Source organism: Mangifera indica, chromosome 20 (assembly GCF_011075055.1).
Source record: "Mangifera indica cultivar Alphonso chromosome 20, CATAS_Mindica_2.1, whole genome shotgun sequence".
NCBI lineage: Eukaryota > Viridiplantae > Streptophyta > Magnoliopsida > Sapindales > Anacardiaceae > Mangifera > Mangifera indica.
Window position 1 is genome coordinate 2,127,721 of NC_058156.1, and position 24,054 is coordinate 2,151,774.

The 24,054-nt window shown below is 31.6% G+C and overlaps 2 protein-coding genes across 2 annotated transcripts; both read left to right on the top strand.

Annotated features, from left to right (window-relative positions):
• Positions 1-1,579: 1,579 nt before the first annotated feature.
• LOC123204775 (probable receptor-like protein kinase At4g10390) lies at positions 1,580-7,834 on the top strand. Its single transcript, XM_044621574.1, has 6 exons — positions 1,580-2,328; positions 2,417-3,086; positions 5,103-5,428; positions 5,522-5,586; positions 7,120-7,207; positions 7,344-7,834. Exons 1-6 carry the CDS (start codon positions 1,992-1,994, stop codon positions 7,451-7,453), a joined length of 1,596 nt encoding a protein of 531 aa, XP_044477509.1. The 5' UTR covers positions 1,580-1,991; the 3' UTR covers positions 7,454-7,834.
• Positions 7,835-14,739: 6,905 nt separating this feature from the next.
• LOC123204180 (probable aquaporin NIP5-1) lies at positions 14,740-17,693 on the top strand. Its single transcript, XM_044620762.1, has 4 exons — positions 14,740-15,426; positions 15,548-15,967; positions 16,054-16,115; positions 17,158-17,693. Exons 1-4 carry the CDS (start codon positions 15,220-15,222, stop codon positions 17,351-17,353), a joined length of 885 nt encoding a protein of 294 aa, XP_044476697.1. The 5' UTR covers positions 14,740-15,219; the 3' UTR covers positions 17,354-17,693.
• Positions 17,694-24,054: the final 6,361 nt, after the last annotated feature.

Below are 24,054 nucleotides of genomic sequence, written 5' to 3' on the forward strand. Positions count from 1 at the left end.
CACCTAGGTCTGAGTTAGATTTAATCGAATTCTCTTTAGCTCGAATTCTACTTAATCATAAAAACGAGCTGAACAACTTAAGCTTAGTTCAAATTTAAGTTAAACAAATTTGGACTAAATAGAGTTGACTTTTGAGCCAAAGTTAGTTTGATTCAGGTTTATTCCTAACTAGAATCACTCTCTTGATAAGTCTAAACTGGATGAAATAGGTCACCCTGACTTACAATGTAGACGCATGCAATATCGATACTCAAAAAGATAAATATTAGCGGTGCCACACGGGCGGAACAAAACCTTTGCCCGTGACACCATTCCAGTGGAAAGCAACAGAAATTACCAATACCAAAATCAAATGCTTTCACTTTTAAGACGAAAACATTGAATGAGTCTGAGATTAAAAATTGTCTAAATTTGTTACTAATTAGTTGAAGGAGCATGATCAAGCTATAGCAACACAGGCTTGAACAACATCAAATCTTAAAATTATAAGTTGACCGGAGCAAAAGAAGCCAAGTGTTAAAAAACTACTCCGTCTGAAGAAATAGACTCATTAACCACGGAATCATATTATTTTCTTCTGAATTTAATAACACCATTGATTTCTTGGTGGCCAGTATTCCATTCAAAGCACACAAGTTTCACGATAAAAATATGGCCAAAACACTTATTCCCATCCAAGGTTTTGTGTATCTTGAAAGCATCACCCACAAAATTTTAAAAACTTAAATGCATACATATGAGTGATTAAACTTAATCAGTGATATTAAAAAAAATAAAATTTTATCTTATTTTCTTTCTTAAACCTTAAAAACTAACAATTCTCCCTCATACTTAGCTTTTGAAAAATTCATTTTTCCCTCTAGGTTTTCAAATTTTTGTGTCACATTTCAACGAAAGATGACTTCCTCTAACACTCTCCCGATGATGTCTCTCCTACCATCTATCCTTCCCAGCCATCTCTCTTGGTGCCCTGATCAAATGATTTGTTTGGAGACGAACAATTCATCCAGATGAAGACGAAAACTAATTTGAAACCCTAGATTTTCAATGTTCTGTAAACTAATTTAAAGACTAATTTGAAACCCTAGATTTAAGAATAGACTACTTTGAAGACTAATCGTCGTTAGATTAGACGAACAATTCATTTCCAAATGAATCGTTTGATTGGGTCAATGGAAGAGATGACCAAGAAGGACAAACAATGCGAGAGAGGTAGAGACATCACCGGGAGAGTGCTAAAGAAAGTCGTCATTTGCCAAAAAGTGACATAGAAAATTTGAAACTCTAGGGAGAAAAATATAACTTTTCAAAACTTAAACTTAAAAGAAAATGTTTGTTTTTGCTGTTTAAGAGGAAAATAATATAAAGTTTTATTTTTTTAATTTTACTAGTTAAATAATAATTTTACCCCTAGATATAACGAATTTTTTTAATTTTAAACTTCCATAAGTGGATATTTGAGTTTTTGAAATTTTAGGGTTGGGAGTTTGAGAATTACACTAAACCTTGGGTGGGAACAAGGAATAAGTATTTTTGCCTAAAAAATATTCTGTAAATGCTTTTTTTTTGTGAGTCCTGTGTCTCATCCAAATCTCTGTGTTCTGCCCTTTCTCCCTCTGCACCTCAATCTAAAAAATGAAAGATGATCGATGAGTGTCGAGTTGTCGCTTTGACAAAACTGTGAATATTAAAAATGGTGAATTGAAGGGAGAGGCTTCCTCCTACCGCTACTGTTGGTCGATTTGTCTGCAGGTTTTTGGTGTGGTTTTTTTCTATTGTCTTCTCAACTCACCTTCTGCGTGGCTTCCCACCCCATGCCCGCTTACTCCTTTTGGTCCTACTGCTAATCCTACCACTTATAATTTTCCACCGACAAGCGTCTCCTTTTAAATTTGCACAAGGCCTCTACTCCGAGACCAAAATTGACCCTAAAATCTTCATACCCACTTACTGTTTCCCCTGTTCTCCTCTTGCTAGACTTGCTGTTTGTTATGGCTTTCTTCACCAAGTTGTTCAGGATGAGAATTTTGAGACGGAGACCCAGCAAATACCAAGTTGCAGTCGTCTTTGATCAGAAGGAAGATGTTGATGATGGTTCTTCAGTGAAGAAATACAATTGGGATGACATAGAGACATTCACTGATAATTTTTCGGTGGTGATTGGATCAGGAGGGTTTAGTAACGTCTACCTGGCTAGTTTGCCAGGCTACTCTCACCCTCACGGGGCTGTCAAGATTCTCAATCAGGTCTTCAACCAAGAGCTTGATATCCTTCTCCGCCTTTGCCATGAAAATATTGTCAAGCTTTTTGGCTACTGTAACAATGGAGGTAAATATATTTGTCAATTCAAAGCAATTAATGGTTTTATTTTTATTTGAGTTATATATTGATATGATGGGGACTTATGGGTATGTAGATGAAGGAGCTTTGGTGTTTGAATATGTGCTCAATGGGAGCTTGCATGGGAAGCTCCATGGAGGGAGCGAAAAAATGGAGCCAGTGCTTCCATGGAGGAACCGTATGGCTATAGCTTTCCAGCTTGCGAAAGCGATTGAGTATCTACACGAGAAATGCACTTTTCACATTGTCCATGGTGACATTAAATCTTCAAACATCCTTCTGGACGAGTATTTCAACTGCAAGCTCTGTGATTTCGGGTCTGCAAAGATGGGGTTTTCCTCGGTCGTGCTGCCACCGTCACGGGCAAAGCAAGTGATGATGGGTTCTCCAGGCTACACCGACCCTCACTACTTGAGAACTGGAATAGCCTCAAAGAAGAATGATATTTACAGCTATGGAGTTATCCTTTTGGAACTTGTCACGGGTATAGAGCCATTTTGCCCTGAAAGAGGTCAACTGTTGACATCCATTGCCGCCGCCGTCCTGAAAGATGTTGCTGAATGTGCAGCCACGAAAGTAGAAGAAATTGTGGATCAACGGTTGGCTGGGGAGTTTGACTTGGAAGAGGCAAGGGCCATGCTCACAATCTCGGCACTTTGCCTTCAACAGGCTCCAATTCACAGGCCTTCTGCCACTCAAATCTTGCATACCATCGAGGACAAAGTCTCTTCCATCTCCTTCTCTTTGTAAACAAAGATTCAGAAAGCCTGGATTGTCGAAAACTGTAAATTAAAATTTCTTTTTCCTTCTTTTTATTCAATTCCTTGTAGTTAATTTTGCTGCATGTCATAGTACTGTGAGTGTATGACGCGCGTCTGTGCCGATGGAATGTCGAAGATTGTAATCAAATTCAAATAAATCAAGTGCATGCTTCATTGCAAAAATCAAATTTTAAAAAAACAAAAAAAGAAAACAATAGATTGGATAGTAAAGTTTCTAACCAAACAATATTAAGCATGTCCAAATTCATTTTACATTTTATTATATAATTGTGCTTCTTTATTTAGTTTTTTGTCCCACATGATTTTTTTTTTTTGTTTAAAGTAGACGTATTTACTTATTAGTGGTGAAAATCCAAAAGAAAATATTGTGAACACCGACGATTCCCATCATTTTTTGGGGCCACCAAGGCATTTTATTAATTAATTAATTGATTGGCCACCACCCCTTCCTACTGGTTTAAGTGCATTAGAGAGAAGCAACAAAAAAAAGTACAATTGAGATACGTTAAAATTATGCATATTTATTTTTAGAATACGAATAAGTTTATATATAATATTTGTAATTAAGTGATCGGTTATCTGATAGTTTATATTATCAGATTTTATCCATATTATATTAGTTCGAATTTTATGTTAAAATTTTTTAACCATAATCTAATCTTTTAATATTCTAATTGATTTGATTTGATCCGATCCAAATTAATCCGAGATTATCTATTATTTTCACTTTTTAAAATATTTTTATTATTTTAATTTCTTCATCAAATTATCCCAACATACGGTTAATAAAAAACAGTATAATATTTTGTCTTATTGATAAATAGTTTAAAAATTTACATACTAAGAGTTCTAAAACACATCAATAATCGAACTAAATAAATCAAATTCTTATTATTTAATAATAAAATATTTATAAAAAATAAAAAATAATATGAGTAATTATAGTTATATAAAGATATAATTATATACAATCTGTAAAGATTTTAAATTTTTATTATAAAGATACAACATATAATTATAGTATGAATAAGAATTTTAAAAAACATTTATAATCTGACTAACTAAATCAAACTTTTATTACTTAATAATAAAATAAAATATTTAAATAATAATAAATAATAATAAGAGAAATCATAATTATATAAAAATATACATATATGCAATTTATAAATATTTTAACTACTGTTGATATTGTCTTTTAACATTTTTATAATTTATCGCTAATAAATTCTATTAAAATAACATTTCTCTAAAATATTCGAAATGATTCAGATCGTATCGAATTACTTTCATATGAACTCTAACATTACTTAATTTAATTTTAAGTCATGTCAGGTTAGTCAAAAATAAATTTCGTACAAAAAAACTCAACCCTAACCTGATATTTTTTGTGTTATATCATATCAGATTAACGAATCATATTAAAAATTATCAGCTTTAATTTTAAATTAAAAAATAATACTCAATTATATAATAATAAATAATATATGTATTAATTTATATACTTAAAAATAAATACGTATAATATTAATCAATGAAATAATGCAAGTTCTCCTTGAGCTACTTCAATTCTATCCATTTTACCGTGTTAGTCCTTTGAAAAAAAATGAAAAACTTATTTTTTCTACAATTTTAAATAGATATTTGTCTATCAGTGGCCTAAATAGAGTGTTTTTACATGATACACCCAAATCACTGCTCTCTAAAAAATATCATCTAATCATATTATAAGGTATTATTTATATGTTTAATTATATATTAAAAAATATGTTATATTTTAAATTTCTGTTCAAATTTTCACACAGTGGTTAAGTAAGATGAACATTTATCCACATAATCAGTCGGGCCTAACCTTTCAATTAAACTATTTTGGGCCCCATCTAAATTGGGCTCAAGGCCCATTTAATCATTAGAATAACAAGAAATGGCTTCAGTGACACAGCAGTGTGAACGCTGAAGCAAGAGAGCGAGTCTTTGAAGACTGAGGATGTCGTTCACTTGTGTACTGATTCCGGCGGCAGCCCCACCGAAGGTTTTTTTGGATAAACATACCAATTTCTTAGCTTCAAATATCTGTCGCTATAGTGATACTACTACTGATTATAATGTTAAAAGTTCAGATATACCAGTCATGAGTTTCTCTCGTAGCATCTCCGATGCTGCGTATTTGAGGAATGGCAAGTGTAATTTCCGTACACGACGGCGTTTTTGCTGCAAATCTGAATTGGGTGTGGGTGTAGCAGAGCTAGCTCCTGCCACCTCAGCCACATATGGGATCCTGCTTCTGGGGGGCGGTCTTTTTGCCTGTACATAGTACTTCTTTTCTTTCTTTATGTATCCTGAATTGTATTACGTTGCCTCTCTAAGTTAAAGGTCAATCTTTTCTCTTTTGGATATAGTTGCGAAATCAGGAAGTAAGGGTTCTCTCTTTGGAGGACTAACGGGGGCTGCTCTTATGGCATCAGTAAGTTTGTTTTACCCTTTCACATTCTTTCTTTAAGCTCGAAATGTTGTTATTTAGTTCGCAAAATGTTCTTTATGTTGGAAATTTCATTGTCACTTACAATCTTGATATCCAATATACATTGTTCTCTCTTTTTTGCCCATTTTCATGTTCTTAGTGATTTTTTAAACTGATAATTTCTGTTGATTTCTTTTTTTTTTTAAATCAACTGGCTTTGTCCCTTCATTTGCCACCCTCACAATCAATAAGACAAGGCTAATTTCTTGTTCTCTTGTTTGTAACATAAGACAAGCCTTCTGCTCTTGTGTGAAGTTCATATGGTATTCATTTTATTTATGCTGAATTTACAACACTGGTCCAAAATCCTTTTTGTACCTCCTCCCATTTGTTGATGTCACTGGATTCGTGTTTCAGCTTTGTTGAATTTTTTCTTGAGAATGCTTATACTTATATTTTTAGCAATAATTCTTTTCTTCTCACCGATCAAACCTATGTATATTCTGTGGAGCATGCTGCATCGATAATGGACAGAGGCAAGAGCTATGCAGTTGTCGGTATGCATTTGGGTTACAACATTGTCTATGTCCTAGTGTCCTCACATAGCATTAAGGACCATAAATACCTGTTCAGACATCCTTTGTCACTAGTATAGGGCTTAATACAGTATAAGAGCAACTCTGTGTGCTGTAATCTATACTACTGGGAGCAGAGCAAGTTTCAGCGACTTGCAATAGCAATAAACAAACATTTGCAGTGATATGTTATTGGGGTTTCCTACTAGTTGAAAGAATTCGCTGGTTATACCATACATGGTGTATGATCTATTTCAATGTGGTGGAGTCCTCTCATCATTGCAAGAACCTCCTGCACATATTTGGTCTCACTCTCATTCTCATCAATGGTAGTTCTCTCCATCTTTCATTTTCTCCACAAAATGTGTCTTTGACATCCTCTCAACTCTATATATTCTTTGCACTTCCTCTTATCTTTGCATGTTGCCCCTTCTGGTCTGCTATGTCATATGTCTAATCAATACAAATTTAACACTGCACAAAGAATCCTTTTAAAGGCATTAAAGAACAGTGTTCATTTAGTTAATGTTGAATTCAAATAAGTTAGCTGAATTTGATATATTATGATAATGTGATGGTGAGGTTGATATGCAAGGCAAGTAAACACTAAACAGGTAATAAAAAACAGGACTACATATTGCTATTTTTGAAGTCCTTTTGGAGCATTTTCTTGGTCCCTAATTTTTCATGGCAGCTATGAACCAGTTCAGTCCTCACATGGCACTTAGGATGAATACAATATTGATAAAAAAATTAATGAAGAATTGAATTTATCTATATTGATGTGCTTCGTTGGTTTAGTCACTGCATTTGTGTGTTTTATAATTTTTTGTTCTAGATGCTGGTTGAGTATAAAAAAGTCAAACTGCAAACCTAATTCTTTTTAAAACATTGTTTGTAAACAAGATTTTCCTGTAGAAGTTCAATTTTGTAATGCCAAAGATTTGATTCTTCCATGTAGGCTTATTTTCTTATGCAATCACCAGAGACAAAAGCTATAGGTGATGCCCTTGGGTTTGGATCTGCCTTCCTCTTCGCTTCTGTCTTTGGTATGTGTTTTCCATGCTGATATTAATGCTTTGCTCCATGTATTAAAATTGCATGTTTTATGGTATTTTATGGGAACTTGTTTCTCTGAATCTTTAAGCTACATTTTTTTCCTTGTTCTGTTTGTTACTGTTCTAGGTATACGATTGGCAGCTACTCGAAAATTAATTCCTGCTGGAGCTTTGCTTGGTCTTTCCATCTCTTCATTGGCTGTGTTTATCATTGCATATATGCAAGATAGGATATGACTGCCCTCTAGATTTTGTGAAAGTATTGCTACGAAATTTGGTGACTGGTTTATTTGATATCACTATATTACTGGAATGAAAAACTGAGCTTCTCGCGTTCCTTCATCACTTGCCTCTTCAAGTATTGAGTTGGTTGGGCAATTTGCCAGAAGTCTTTCAGAGAATTGCAGGCAGATCGGATTGAATTAGATTGATATAAAGTAATTCATGTGTAGGGAAGGAAAAGAGTTTCATATGGTGCTGTCACTTGTGATGAATATACACCATTGTTAGGGCTTCTAAAAGAACTAGTAGTGGGACTTTCTTTCGGACAATCCAATTGCAGAGAGTAGTTTCTACTCAACAAACGAGTGCATCAAATATTCATGAATGTTTGTTTAATTCCAACTATAGATGGTAACAAGTCGGGGTAGGAGTCAAATATCTTAATCTCCATCCTCATAAAGGAAACTTTTCCTTGTCTCTAATATGGAAATGATGGGGAATCCCTTTTTCCTCTTATAAGGAAATTTTCTCTTTCCTTTCCCTCCTAATACATGAGCAAATTTTTTGTACTTTTTCCTTTACATCCAATATTAAAACATATATCTAATAATTAAATTTTTTTAAGAATAATTCAATATGTAAAAGTTTAAGAAATATATAAAAGAAAAGAGAGATTGATGATATATTATCCTACTCTTTCCCCACTTATAGAGATTTTAGTTATCTTCATCTTGTTTCCGTCTTTGTCTTTATTGGACCTCATTCGAGAAGAGGAAGACATGATTTGCTGGGACGAATTGTCATTTCTAATTCTAATCATAAAGTACTTGATAGCAGTCAAACCAACCGCACTACACTAGAGGTTTTGACATCCAAATCATTACAGATTCCCCTGGAAAGAACGGTGCAGAGGGTAGTTCTAATTTATTATGAACAAAGTGGGTTCCAGACCACTTAGTACTTGAACAAGAATGAATCAGAAATGGGAATTGTAAGTGGGATCTGTTTCTTTCTTGTATAAAGTTAAACAAAAAGAAAAAGCTTCCACTGCTATTGCCGACGATCTCTTTCTCCCAACTAAAGGAACAGTGTTCATTTAGTTAATGTTCACCTCAAATAAGTTAGCTGAATATGATATATTATGATAATGTGATGGCAATGTTGATCTGCAAGTCGAGAAAACACTAAACTTGTAATAAAAATCAGGACAATATATTGCCATTTTTTCTGTCACGCTTATAAAACCCTCTAATTAATTATTTACAATATAAAAAAACAAAGAAAAGATATTGCCATTTTTTAAGTCCTTTTGGATCATTTTGTTGCTTCCTACTTTTCATGGCAGTTATGAACCAGTTCAGTCCTCACATGGCACTTAGGATGGATACAATAGTGATAAAAAAATTAACGAAGAATTGAATTTATCTATATTGATGTGCTTCGTTGGTTTAGTCGCTGCATTCATATCTTTTATAATTTTCTGCTCTAGATGCTGGTTGAGTATAGAAAGGTCAAACTGCAAACCTAATGTCTTTTTAAAACATTGTTTATAAACAAGATTTTTCCTGTAGAAGCTCAATTTTGTAATGCCAAAGATTTGATTCTTCCATGTAGGCTTATTTTCTTATGCAATCACCAGTGACAAAAGCCATAGGTGATGCCCTTGGGTTTGGATCTGCCTTCCTCTTCGCTTCTGTATTTGGTATGTGTTTTCCATAGTGATGTTAATGCTTTGCTCCATGTCTCAAAAGTGCAAGTTTTATGGTATATTATGGGAACTTGTTTCTCTGAAGCTTGAAGCTACATTTTTCCCTTGTTCTGTTTGTTACTGGTATGTGTTTTCCATGCTGATGTTAATGCTTTGCTCCATGTCTCAAAAGTGCAAGTTTTATGGTATATTATGGGAACTTGTTTCTCTGAAGCTTGAAGCTACATTTTTCCCTTGTTCTGTTTGTTACAGTTCTAGGTATACGATTGGCAGCTACTCGAAAATTAATTCCTGCCGGAGCTTTGCTTGGTCTTTCCATCTCCTCATTGGCTGTGTTTATCATTGCATATATGCAAGATAGGATATGACTGCCCTCTAGATTTTGTGAAAGTATTGCCACAAAATTTGGTGACTGGTTTATTTGATATTACTATATTACTGGAATGAAAAACTGGGCTTCTTGCCTTCCTTCATCACTTGCCTGTTCAAGTATTGAGTTGGTTGGGCAATTTGCCAGAAGTCTTTCAGAGAAGTGCAGGCAGGATCGGACTGAATTAGATTGATATAAAGTAATTCATGTGTAGGGAAGGAACGAGTTTCATATGGTGCTGTTACTTGTGATAATATGTGTTTAATTTTTTTTTAAAAATAATTATTCAATTATCATAATAAATAATATTAAAGAAAATGCAATATATCCCTCATAAGTCTTTCAAAGTCAAAAACCAAATCATATGTATTAGATGATTTTTTGTCAGAGTCAAATGAAATCCTCCAAATTAGTAAAAGGATAGCATGTATGAACACGTCAAGCACTACATTCTGAGCCTCAAGAATTTGCAGGAAGCCTCTCTTTTTCTTTCAAACTGATGCGAACCTTAGGAGAACCACACCTCAAAAACTAGCTATTGAGATGGGAGAGCCCAAGGCCGTATAAACCCCACACTAGTTGCTCATAATTTCCAATGTGGGATCCAAGTATCATACCTTACATTCGGAATCCTAACATACCACCACGCTCCGTAGCCTCGGCGCCCACGCGGGCTGGCTATACGGTAGTTCCCTGCTAGCCCCGGGCGAACACTGCAATATCGGCGTCACCACCCGCGCCGCACGATTGCAACTGGGAGACATGGTGATAACTCTGATACCAAATGATACGAACCTTAGGAGAATCACACCTCAAAAGCTAGCTATTGAGATGGGAGAGCCCAAAGCCATATAAACCCCACACTAGTTGCCCATACTTTTTAATATGGGATCCAAGTTCCATACCTTGCACTTGGGATCTTAACATATGCCATATGTTAAGATCCCAAGTGCAAAGTGTGAGACTTGGATCCCACATTAAAAAGTATGGGCAACTAGTATAAGGTTTATATGACATTGGACTCTCCCATCTCAATAACTAGCTTTTGAGGTATGATTCTCCTAAGGTTCGTATCACAAATGCTGTGGCCATAAATTACCAGTGGATTGATTAGGAGAAAATGGAAAGCTCTACTGTGGGTGTTGCTTAGTGCTTTATGAATTATGACCTGCATTCTGCATAAAGATGAGTATATGCCATTGTTAGTGCTTCCAAAGGAACTAGTACTGGCACTTTCTTTCGGACAATCCAATTGCAGAGAGTATTTTCTACTCAACAAATGAGTGGATCAAATATTCATGAATGTTTGTTTAATTCCAACTAGAGATGGTAACAAATCGGGTAGAAATCAAATATCTTAATCTCCATCCCCATTAAGGAAACTTTTCCACGTTTCTCATACAGAAATAATAAGAAAATCTCTTTTTCCTCTATGAGAAAATTTTCTCTTTCCTTTTCCTCCCAATACCTAAGAAATACTTTTTATACTTTTCTTTTACACCTTGTATTAAAACATATTTATAATAATTAATAATTTTTAAAAATAATTCAATCTATAACAGTTTAGAAAATATGTAGAAAAAGAGGTGGGTTGATGATATACTATCCCACTCCTTCTCCACCTAGATTTTAGTCATCTCCATTGGACCTCATTCAAGAAAAGGCCGGTTGAAGACATGATTTGATGGAATGAATTGTCATCTCTAATTCTAACCATAAAGTACTTGATGGCAGTCAAACCAACCGCACTGCACTACAGGTTTTGACATCCAAATCATTACAGATTCCCCTGGAAAAAACGGTGCAGAGGGTAGTTCTAGTTTATTATGAACAAAGTGGGTTTAAAAGCTTCCACTGCTATTGCCGACTAAAAGAGCAAGACCAAAATATACGCAACTTACGCCTCTAAAATCTCCACTAAATTTTCAGCGCCACTGCTCTTGTCATCAAATATCCATTTCTTATAATATCAAAAAAAAAAAAAAAATTTTTTCCCAATGCAAACTGGATGAAGAAGCATTTTAAAGCTGGGCAAGTTCTACTTTGTATGGACGGCGTAGAACATATACTTTTTTGATGGTGTCAAGTTAACGAAGCACAGTAATCAAGGGACAGCCTCGACAACTTTGAAGCCACAGTAATATTTTATATATATATATATATATATATATATATATATGTACGTATGTATGAAAGGCCAAGGAGCTTATTCTCACGTGAAGGAACCTATTCCCACGCAAGGTTTGCTCTTTTCTTAAAGTAAAACAGGGCAATTCCCGGCGCAACTTTTTGTAAATAATAAACATATATATATATATAATTCAAATATTTACTTAAAAAATTCAAATATTTATTCAAATTTTAATTTATTAGAATATGTTTATAAATTTTTTGTCATAGTTAAGAGATAAAATCGTTATTTTATTGATAATATTAAAATAATTAAAATTATATCTCATTTTCTTATTTTGATTTGAAAAAATAACATTTTTCTTTCTGATTAAATTTTAAAAAATTCATTTTTTCTCCCTAGAATATTAAACCTAAAATTTGACTACTTTCTATGGCGAACGATAGACCAATGATAAAGGAACAAAACAGAGTTATTTAGAGGATGATCTTTGGACATCAACCGTTGTCCAAGGACAATGAGTGTCATCCAAGGACGATAAGTGCTTTCCAGATGTAAACAATGCTTTATCGTTCAGATCTTTGGATGATATTTCGTTATCTAACTCTAGACAACGCTTGTTGTCTATTCAATATGCTATGCTGGTCGGCGATTGGTGGAGGGAGGGGTGAAGAAAAAGCTTTGGGATTGAGGGGGAGTCACTTTTCAAAATTCAAGTATGAGAGTTAAATATTAATTTTTAAAACGTGAGGAGAAAATAAAATAAAATTATATATTTTTTAATATTATTATTAAATAATGGTTTTACTCTTATATTTAATAAAAAATTTAACGATAATTTAAAGATGCATGTGTGTTTGGATTCTTCATTTGTTGTGGTGTGTATTGTTGAGATTGTGCTAAAACTTAGATAGAAAATAGTCTTTTGCTCTCTTTTAAATTTTTACTCATTCTCTTTTAAAAACTCAAATATCCACTAATTAATTATAAAAATCAATTAAATTTGTTAATTTTAAAATTTTATTTTTTTCTTCCTTAAATCTTAAAAGTTAATTAATTCATTGAGTTAAGTTTTAAAAAATAACAATTTTCTATTGGGTTTACTCTTAATTCTTTGACATCATCACCGACGATCTCTTTCTCCCAACGTTTTCTCTCATTTTAAAGATCTCTTTGTATCTCTTTCTCTAACTAGCCTCCAAACTTCCGAGACAAAGACGAGATCTGGTCTAGTCCATTGGCCTATATTTAATTGTATTGTTAAATGAGGCAAGTTGATCAAAGTGATAAAGGAATCTTCCCCGGCCACGCCCATTTTGGTAAGCCAGATTAGTTGGAAATTGACTCTGTTCATCTGCACGAAGGTAACTTAATCTACCATTGGAACCTTCCTTTTATAAAACTGTACAACAGAGTCAGAAGGACGTGCTGATGACAGTGTCAAATTGTCGTCAGTCTTCTCTGTTTTGGGTATTTTACAACAATATAAAATAAAGAACTAAAACTGCTCAATCGACAGGGAAGAATACCGGGGCTTTTCATTCGGAAATGATACTTTCGGCAATTAAAGGAGATTTTAGATAAGGAAAAATGCTTTTTAAACCAAGGTTTAAGAGGAAAAATGATGATCAATCTATTTTTAACTCTTCGTAAATGGATAAATTCTAATCCAAAAGATTATCGATTAAAGATGGTAATAGAATAAATAAAAATAAAATATCTTAACCTTTATTCATGTTTTTCTAACATTTTTTCCAGTCATTGGTGTATCGATGATGAAAAATTCAATTTTTAATCTCTTTCAACAAGTAAAATTTTTCACATTTTTTTATCTTATTTTTATTAATGGAGGATCACTGAAAATGGAAAAACGCGAAGAAATTCCCCGCACGAAGTTAATTTAAAATTTAATAAAATTATACATACTTATTCTCATTATATAAATAGATTTATATTTATATATTATTTATAATTAAATAATTTTAAATTAAAAATAAAATAATATTTAATATTTTAATAAAATATATAAATATATATTTATTTATGCTTAAAAAATGGATGCATACAACATAATTCTTTTAAACTTGTGCAACTCGAAAACAAAAAAGCAACCGGGGGGTCACCTGTTTGTTCCTGTGAAGCATTTTGTCTCAATTAAAGATGAATAACATTGTTCACCCAAACTTTTATAAAATGGTTTCACACTATTTAAATTTGGAAATCTATTTTTTTTCACCTATTTATTAATAAAATTTATTATTTTTTTATAAAATTAATAAAAAATAAAATACATTTTACTGAAACTGAATCTAATTAACAATTTTCATTACGCAATTTGCATTCATTCATTGTCATTCCATTTTGTTTATTTGGGAGACATGATTTATGTGTTTTGGTTCATGGGAGAAGAAGAAAAAAGTGTTGTACTTTTTTTTTGGAAAAAGTTTTTGGACATATTTATAAGTGTTCAATTGTTCTCTCTTGCCAATTACTCTTTGATAGTTTATATATCTGGATTGGATTGACCTATCATCAGTGGATCCAAACCCAATATTTTTCTTCTTTCTTTAGGCACACAACTAAACCTAGCTTTTCCAATTTCTATCCTATTGCTTTTTATGAGTGCCCCTCTCCGTCTGAAAATCTTTTTTTATTAGAATCGAAGATCCTAAATTCAAACTAAAATTATTCTTTCTAGTTTTATTAAGGGTTAAAATATATAAAGTAATGTTAAATCTATTATATGTATTATACAAAAATAATTTTAAAAAAATTAACCGTTAAAACAAACTTCATGAGAAAAAAAAAAAACTCATTTCAAACTTGAAAGGTGGGCCATGTCATTTCATGAAAATTCGGGTGGACCATGGTAATGCCCCTAATTAAAAACAAAGTCTTCCATTCCGGCGCAAGGGCATGCGTGTAGCTGAAGATGATTGGACCGGTGCATCCGTAAAGGATTCCATGTTTCCTACATTATTGAAATTGGGCGGGTGCTGGCATTATTTTACGAAAATGATACTGTGACAGTGTTTTGAAATGACAGATCCATGGACTCCTAATCGACTGATATCAGCACAGTCCTTTCACCCAGATCACACGCCACCCATGGCCCGTGAGTCTAGCATTAGGTGCTGAAGAAATGGCGCTTCAGCCGATGGGATAGCCATTGACTTTCCTCGTGTTATAATATTTATTGATAATTAAAACCCAGAAGGTTAGGCAAGCTACGATTGCCCCTTCGCCATAACTCCCTTTCACACCGTCATCTCTACGTCCTTCCCAATTAATAGGCTTTATTATAATCCCCTCATTCCTGTCATAGCTTTCAATTTCTGTATCTTCTCTTCCTTTTCCTCTGTTTATTGATCTAGATTTGATCCCAACTTCGTCTGGGAGAAAGGCATTACAGTTTGTTTGTCTGCCTATGCGAAGAGGTGAAGTTGTTTTTTATCTTCTTCCTTAACACCACGTTTATAAAAGCCTGCAAACATGTAAGTTTAGTCCTTTCAAAGTCCAAACACAGACAAAAACCCCAAAAAAACAAAAAGAAGAAGAAGGAGAAGAAGAAAATGGCAGAAGCAGAAGCAGTGTCAGCACCGGCGACTTCGGGAACTCCAGGTGGACCACTGATGCCATCTCTGCGAGTGGACTCTCTGTCCTACGATCGAAAGTCAATGCCTCGAAGCAAGTGCTTGCCGGTCACCGTCCCGAGCTGGGGCCAACCTCACACGTGCTTCACCGACTTTCCTGCTCCCGATGTTTCTCTCACCCGCAAGGTACCCACTAAACTACCTTCATTTTTACTACTACCTCAATTTTTTAGAGTTTCTTATTTGCTTTTATAGCATAGTGATAGTTGATAGAAGAATTAATTAAAAGTTGATGTGTAAATTGCAGCTGGGAGCTGAGTTCGTGGGAACATTCATCCTAATCTTCGCGGCAACAGCAGCGCCAATAGTTAACCAGAAGTACAACGGAGCCGAAACCCTGATAGGGAATGCAGCAAGTGCAGGTTTAGCAGTGATGATCATAATTCTGTCAACAGGACACATATCAGGAGCTCATCTAAATCCTTCTGTCACCATAGCATTTGCCACACTGGGTCACTTCCCATGGGCCCAAGTCCCTGCCTACATAGCCGCACAAGTTTCAGCCTCCGTTTGCGCTTCCTTCGCTCTCAAGGGAGTTTTTCATCCCTACATGTCCGGTGGTGTCACCATTCCCTCTGTAACCAATGGCCAGGCTTTCGCGCTTGAGTTTCTTATCACTTTCAATCTCCTGTTTGTTGTCACGGCCGTCGCCACCGATACCCGGGCGGTATCTATTGTATTATCTCTACAATATAGTTCAACTATAATTATATTCCACAAGTAATACTATGCTTCCTCTTTCTTCATCCGCAGGTGGGAGAGTTGGCGGGTATTGCAGTTGGAGCCACTGTAATGCTTAACGTTCTGGTGGCGGGGTGAGTAAGTTGAACAATAATTTAGACATTATTTGTCTTGAAACTCTGTCAGAAGTGTTTAATGCCGTGGCATCACAATTTTATTAGCCCAGTCGGTAAGGTAGGCCAAGCCGCATATATATAATAGGATTATTTTTTATTATATAATAATTAAATAATTTTAAATTAATAATATTTAATTATATAATAATATATTTTATTTATTTATTTATATATAAAAAATAAATATATATAACGTAACTTTTATTTATATATATATATATATATATATATATATTTATTTATTTATAATCAAACAAACACATGGGTGCGTTTTTGAAATGTTTCTATTTTTAAGGTGCTCCAAATTTGATATAAAACATTTTAGAAGTGTTTAAAAAATAGAAAAAAATTTTAAATGTATTTCAAAAAAAAAGAAACTGAATTTTTTTATCGGTTTTATATTTTATTCTCTTTCACAATTTTGACCCTTAATTTTGATTTCGTCCCTTCTTCTTCCTAATATTTGAAGCTTCTTTCATCTTTAACACGTTAAAACTTCTCTTCATCTTCAACTTCTCCAATTATCAACAAACAGTGGAAAATCAACTTCATTAAATTTGATATTATGTATTTATTTGGTTATTGATTAATAAATTAAATTGATTGATTGCGTATTTTACTATTGTTAAAATGTTATATTTTCTTTAAATACAAATATTTTTTATATTTAATTTTTATATAAAAAAATTATATTTTTTATATAAACAAGACTATGTTATTTATTTTAGATACACAATTATATACTTATATATATATATTATTATATGATTGAGTATTATTTTATTTTTAATTTAAAATTATTTAATAATATGATAACACGTATAAGTATAATTATTTATATACTTAAAATATATATACACATAATTTTATAGTTCTTATATTTATATATTTCTCCACTATTCTATTTCTTATATTTTTCAGAAAATAATTTAAAGCAGTTTTCGCATTTTTGTGTCAATGCAACATCGATGATAGTGTTTATATTAATTTACCTTGGCAGGCGATCAACTGGTGGTTCAATGAACCCCGTCCGAACCCTGGGGCCGGCAGTTGCAGCAGGAAATTACGAGGCATTATGGATATATTTGGTGGCGCCAACCCTTGGAGCCCTGGCCGGGGCTGGTACGTACACCGCCGTGAAGCTCCGTGAGCATGAGGTGGAGCCGGCGAGCCAGGTCAGAAGCTTCCGTCGTTAGCTAGCCAGGTGTGAAGGCCTCCAACATCAATAAGCTTTACTAATAACAATTTGTCACTGTCAAGGATAACATAAAAGGCTGCGACACGAAGTCAGCTAATTGTTGCAGTGGATGTGGTGCTTATCTGTCAGAGCGTCATCTCTGTCAGACCAGCATGTCTGCGATCCATGCTAGAGAAAGGAACGTTTGTATATGGCTCCTTGCTATATAATTACATACTTTGACTTAATTTGTGTGGAATGTTTATAGTGCTTTTAAATACAGCCAAAAGAATTGTTCATAAGGTCAGTGAAATCTCAAAATCTTACGTTAAGAAGGCCAAAGGACTTATTCCCATCTACATGTTATTTTTTTAAATTTTCACTTTTTAACTTTAAAAATCTAATTTAATCACTTATGAACTATTAAAATTAGTTAAATTAATTAATTATATTATTTCTCCTCTTAAATCTTAAAAATTAATAATTTTTTTCCACTCAAGTTTTTAAAAATAGTTTTTTTCCCTTAAGGTTTTTAATTTTTTATATTCAATTTTTTTGATGATAAAGAGATTTTTCTAACGATCTTCAAACAATGTCTCTTTCTCTTCGATAAGTCCTCCTTCCAATATCATCATTGTCAAAGAGCGAAAATGTCTCTCTTTATTGACGATGAAGAACTTTTGTCGACGAAGAGTCTTCATCGTCTTTGTTAGAGACGATAATGACGTCGCATAACGTCGGAAGGAGGATGCGTGGGAATGAGGACTTGCCAGAGTGGAAGAGACGTTGCCTGAAGATCACTAAAAAAGTCTTTTCCTTATCGAAAAAAAGGAATTTGAAAGAGAATTCAATTTTTGAAAACTTGAATTGGGAAAAAATTGTTAGTTTTTAGAGTTGAGGGAGAAAATGAAATCAAATTTAAGTTTATTTTTAATATTAAATATGAAATAACGATTTTTCCTTAAAACTAATAAATAAGATTTTCAAAGTTAAGAGGTAAAAACTTGAGAAAGTAGCATATTTTGGGCAAGAATAAGTCCTTTGGCTTTTTTAAAAACTCAAATATTAACTCATGAGTCCATTTTTATTAAAAATTTCAGTTCAAATTAGGGATAAAACTGATATTTTTTAAAAAGATTTAAAAATTAAAATTTTATTACATTTTCCTCTCCAAGTTTAAAAATCTCACAATTTGCCCTCTCCCATCCAAAGTTTGAAAAATGAATATTTTCCCCAATTGTTTTGAAATCGTTGTCTCCGGCCACGTTAGCTCTCCATCCTAACTTATCTCTCCCCACCGATCAAGCCTTTCCCTCTAACGAAGACGATTTTCTCATCTTCGTCAGAGTATAAATTATTAGATTTTCAAACTGATGGAAAAATTGTGATAAAATTTTAATTTTTTTAAATTTTTTAATAAATAAAGGTTTTATCCTTAACCTTAACTAAGATTTTTAACATAAATTGATTTATGGATAAATATTTAAATTTTTAAAAATTAGAGGATAAAACTTAGAGATTTCACTATACTTTGGGTGGGAACAAGTCTTTTGGCCTTATAAGTATTTCTCTAACATTCTTATCTGAAGTAGGTCGTTTTAAGCATGACATAAAGGCATTCACAAACCTAGGATTTTTAATTCAATAGGCAGAAAAACCTTTCTCTATTCTCTAGGTTATTAATACTTATTTATTACACACAATGAAATTATTGGATCAGAATTTAGTTAGCTAAATCTCAAAAGCTGACTTTGCCTAGTTTTGCTCATAGTTTAAATTTGAACTAGGTTTACCCGAAAAAATCAATTTATCTTCGAAATTGAGTCAAATTTGAATACGAAGTATTTAGTTTGATTTGATTTAAGTTTGATTGAATTTATGATTTGAATATATGATTCGAGTTTGCAACCTATTTATAAAATGACTTTTTTGATATATTTTTAGATAAAACAGTGTTGTTTTGTTACTAAACTATAAGCTCAAACCATAAATTTGAATTAAAAATTCGAATCAAACTTAGATCAAATTATTTTTTATTTGAACTAAACTCAAATCACTCTTAATTTTAATTTGAGAATTCGAGCTAAATTTTAACCAAATATTTTTATTTAAATTGAACCCGGTTTAAGAAAGTGTTCAAACTTGATTCATATCCATCCCTAGAATTGACCAAGGGTTTGGAGGCGACAGGCCAGCCAGCAGCGGCCACCATTCCTAAAGCAGTTGTTTTTCACAAGCCATCGGTTGCATTTGGGCGTACGACAGGACTTTCGCTTATCAAGCCCAGATCACAAACATAAGGATTCATAAGTGATCGCCTAATTGATGTTGATGAAAGCCTGAACAAAAAATGTAATTCAAATAAATTCAATCCAATTAGGCCTTTTGGTTTACAAATTTTAATCATTTTTACTATTTATTATTGTGACAATGATTTTTTAAATTGATTGTAGGAGAAGAATGTGGTGACAGTAGTTGAGGGAGAGACAAAAGAAACCATTGTCTTCTCCATTTGTATTTAGTAGAAGTTGAAGAACACAATGTTCACGATGGGCCGGTTGGCTCCGCCACAGCCCACTGTATCTGTGGAAGTACTTTGGGCCGTTTGGTTTTTAGATAATAAAGGTTATTTTAGTAATTTAATTTTTTATTACTTATATTATCTTATTTTATTTATCAGTAATAAAATATTAAAGTGCATTTGGTTAGGGAGCATTAAAGATTACTCTGATAATCTATCTTTTATTACTTACATTATTTTGTTTGGTTTACAAGTAATAAAAGATTCTGATAATGTTTTATTACCAATAGTATTGTAACAAGTAATATAAACGGTAATCCGATTACCATCTCCACTTTAAGTATTAAAAGATTATCAAGGTAAATCTTCATTTTATTATAATTATATCTTTATTTATTAATTTTTTTAGGGTAAAAATAATCGTATTTTCAATTAATATAACAAATAACATAAAAAAATATTTTAAAATAATTAATCCTAAGGATATTTAAGTAAAATAATATATTAGTATTATTTTATTATTCCTAATCAAACATAATAATTATTTATACCGACCTAGTTTATCAAATTTTATCAAATATAACAATAATTTACACCTAGTAATCATCAAGATAATCTATCTTCAAAGTAATCCTCTAATTTTAGTAATAAAACATTTCATATCTTAAAGTAATCTTCTATTACCAATAATGATGTGAGAGATAACATAGGTGTAATCTGATTACCACTTTCATTTTAGGTATAATGATATTCTTATAAGACAAAAATAACTTTATTTTCGATTAATATAATAAGTAATATAAAAATATTTTAAAATAATTATACCTAAGTACATTTAAGTAAAATAATTTATTAATAATCTTTTATTATCTCTAACAAAACATAATAATTATTTATACTTATCAAAATTTATCAAATATAATAATTATTTATATTCAATAATTTTTTAAATAATCTATTTTTAAGATAATGTTTCAATTTTGATAATAAAATATTTCTTAAATTAAACGCAACCGTTGTTTCATTCCAGGTTACTATAGCCATTTGAGAATGATAATGGAATGGTGATATCTACTTTGGACCTTCAACTCGTGAATTCATCTCTACAATTCTATATGTCCCAGTAAACTGGAGTGCATATTACTAATAAAATTATATATATTTATTTTGAGTATATAAATAAATATATATTTGATATATATCATTATGTAATTAGATTATTTTGAATTATACATAAAATAATATTCAATCACATAATAACATACATGAATATATATTTATTTGTATACTTTAAATAAATATATATAGTATTACTTACAGATTAAACATGTATTGAGTTTGATAGACTAAACTAGTGATTTTAATTGTATAAACAAATTTGATTAACTTATCTTTACAATATGATATAGTAAAATATAATTGAGTGATATAACTATTTATTTTTTTCTCATTTTGAAATCACTTAATCACATATTGTCATATCATGTTATACGAATAAGTTAGTAAAATTGTTTGTACATATAATTAAGGTTGGACTCAAACCGAGGCCATTCGAACTCGAGTTTGGCTTGAACGAGCCCGAAATGAGTTAGTCTTATAGGAGCTCGAGTTACTTGCCAAAATTTTTAATTAAAAATTTTGATATAAAACAATGTCGTTTTAACCAATATTTATTAAAACAAAGTCGTTTTAATAACAAAAAACGAGTCGAGCTAAATTCGAACCGAGTTCGAGATTACCTTTCACGAGATTGATGAGCTCAAGTTCGAATTTGAACTCGAGCTTAGTTATATGTAAATCAAGCTGAGCTTGAGCTCAGCTTGATTCGAATTTAGCCCTACATATAATCTTATCGATAAAATTATATATATATATATATATATATATATATATATATATATATATTTTATATATAATTTGAGTATATAGATAATGTATCATTATATGATTAAAAAATTTTAAATTAAAGATAAAATAATATTTAATTATATAATGATATATTATCTATATATTTAAATTATCTATTAAAGCAGATATTTCAATGGTAATGGTCCGAGCAGACATGGCTTATGCTTTCTTTTAGTATCTACTATGCATGGTTTAAAAAATTTTTATTTTCAAAACTGAAAGATTATTTTGAATTTTTTTTAAGTTAATAGATATAAATTAATAATATGTTTAGGTAAATTGTATATGCAAATAATTATTAGGTTTCATGGGTTATTAATGCTCACATATTATTTTAGGCCAAATAAATATTTCTCATATAAGATTTAATCAAATGATACATTTTTTTATTTTAAATTTTAAAAAATTGAATTCTCACTTAACATCCACTTTTAATAATAAATTTTTTAGGTTTTCTTTAAAAGGACTATTTTATCTTTTTATTAAAATTATTAAACTAATGATAACAAGTAATATAAATATTAAATTATTTATATATCTTTATTTAATTTAAAAAATTATCAATTATACATTTGAAAAATATTGAAACTTTCATTAAGTTTAAAATATTATAATTTGATCTATTTTTTAAAAATGTAATCGTTATTTTTTAAATTACAAGGGTTATATCAAAATTTTAAAAAAATTCAAAAACACTTCTAAACTTTGTTTAAATTTTTAAAAATCTTCCTAAATTTTAGTATATTTATGCTATTTTTTTAAATTACAGGTGTTAGCCAACCTTAGATAATCAAATTTCATTCTCTAAAATATTTGGTTATTAGTGTGACCCTTTAGGTTCACCATAGCGTATCAGTGAGCCTTTTCCATAATATCTGAAAAAATATGTTTGAAAACTCAACAACTATTGTAAACATCTAGCAATGTGTCATGACCCCTAAACCACAATGAAGAAACACTCCATTGAATTTATTCTTTTGATCATATGTTTTGTGTAGGTAAGATCATTTTGTTGTCCAATCTTGATCGAGTTTAGGCTTATGGTTTGTCAAAACCCTAATCTTGATATCTTACGAAACATGTCATCATGAACATTCTTTGTATAACTCAATTATACTCTGATTAGAGATTTTGGTTTTCAATATTTATCGACATTTTTTCAGGAACTCAAAATCAGATTATTGCTAAGTCAATGAACACTCTAAATCCAATAAATTCGAGTCAATGGATCCCATCTTGATTATCATTCGACTTTGTATACCAACGACGTATGATCGACATGGCCTTTCATATGAAACATAACTAGTCTTGTATTTATACACTATATGAACCATACATATTTGTACCAGATTTGACCATGATATCTCAAATCAAAGTGTTACTCTGTGTACTAGTATAATCAAACGATAAGTCATTGACTATATCACAATGACCATGTGAGTTAATCTTATTGGTCAATTTTGAAAAACGGTTTATTAATTGTTAATCTATATTAATGCCCTAATGATATAACCATTATTGTCACTTACACTAATATAATCTCATGATATTCAACGAACACATTTAGTATGCTTACTATTGGACATTATTGCCCAATTAATATCACATTAATTAAAAACAATTTGATAATCCAATTATACTCATTAAGTGAATTATCTAGTCAATTTACATATAAACTTTATATTTAAGTAGATAAAAGAAGAAATTTATGTATATTAAAAAAAAAAAACTTTTTCTTTTATTGATATATATATATATATAACACCAACAACACAAATGATTTTTAAGATATACATTAAAAAGAACCTATAATAGAAGAGTCTAATTTTGATTCCTATTTTGAAGAATCGATCAATTTCAATTCTAATTCTCTCTGTATTTTTATAGAGCATCCGTAACTGCTCACCTTTTGTAGGCTGAAACAACTTCTTTGAGAAGGGGAGCCAAATGCATTCAAATCGAATGTTCTGGAAATTTAGATTACTTGCCATGGAAGTAGACATGAGGAAAGTGGGATTTACAGATATTGGGTTCACTTTTTTCCTCTAGTTAGCTTGACAGATGTGGGGTTCACTTTATTCATTTAGTTAATCGTACTTTTATCTTCTATTAAATAAAACGTTAATCGCCAAGCCAAAAGCCAATAATGTCATCTATCGCAAAGTATTAACCAAAACCAAAACCAAAACCAAAAGCCAAGTACTTGTAGTTTCGATTCTGATTTCGATTTGATGTTTTTTCTCACCTTTAACTCCAACATCAACACTGAGGTATGAGGGTGCATTAAATAT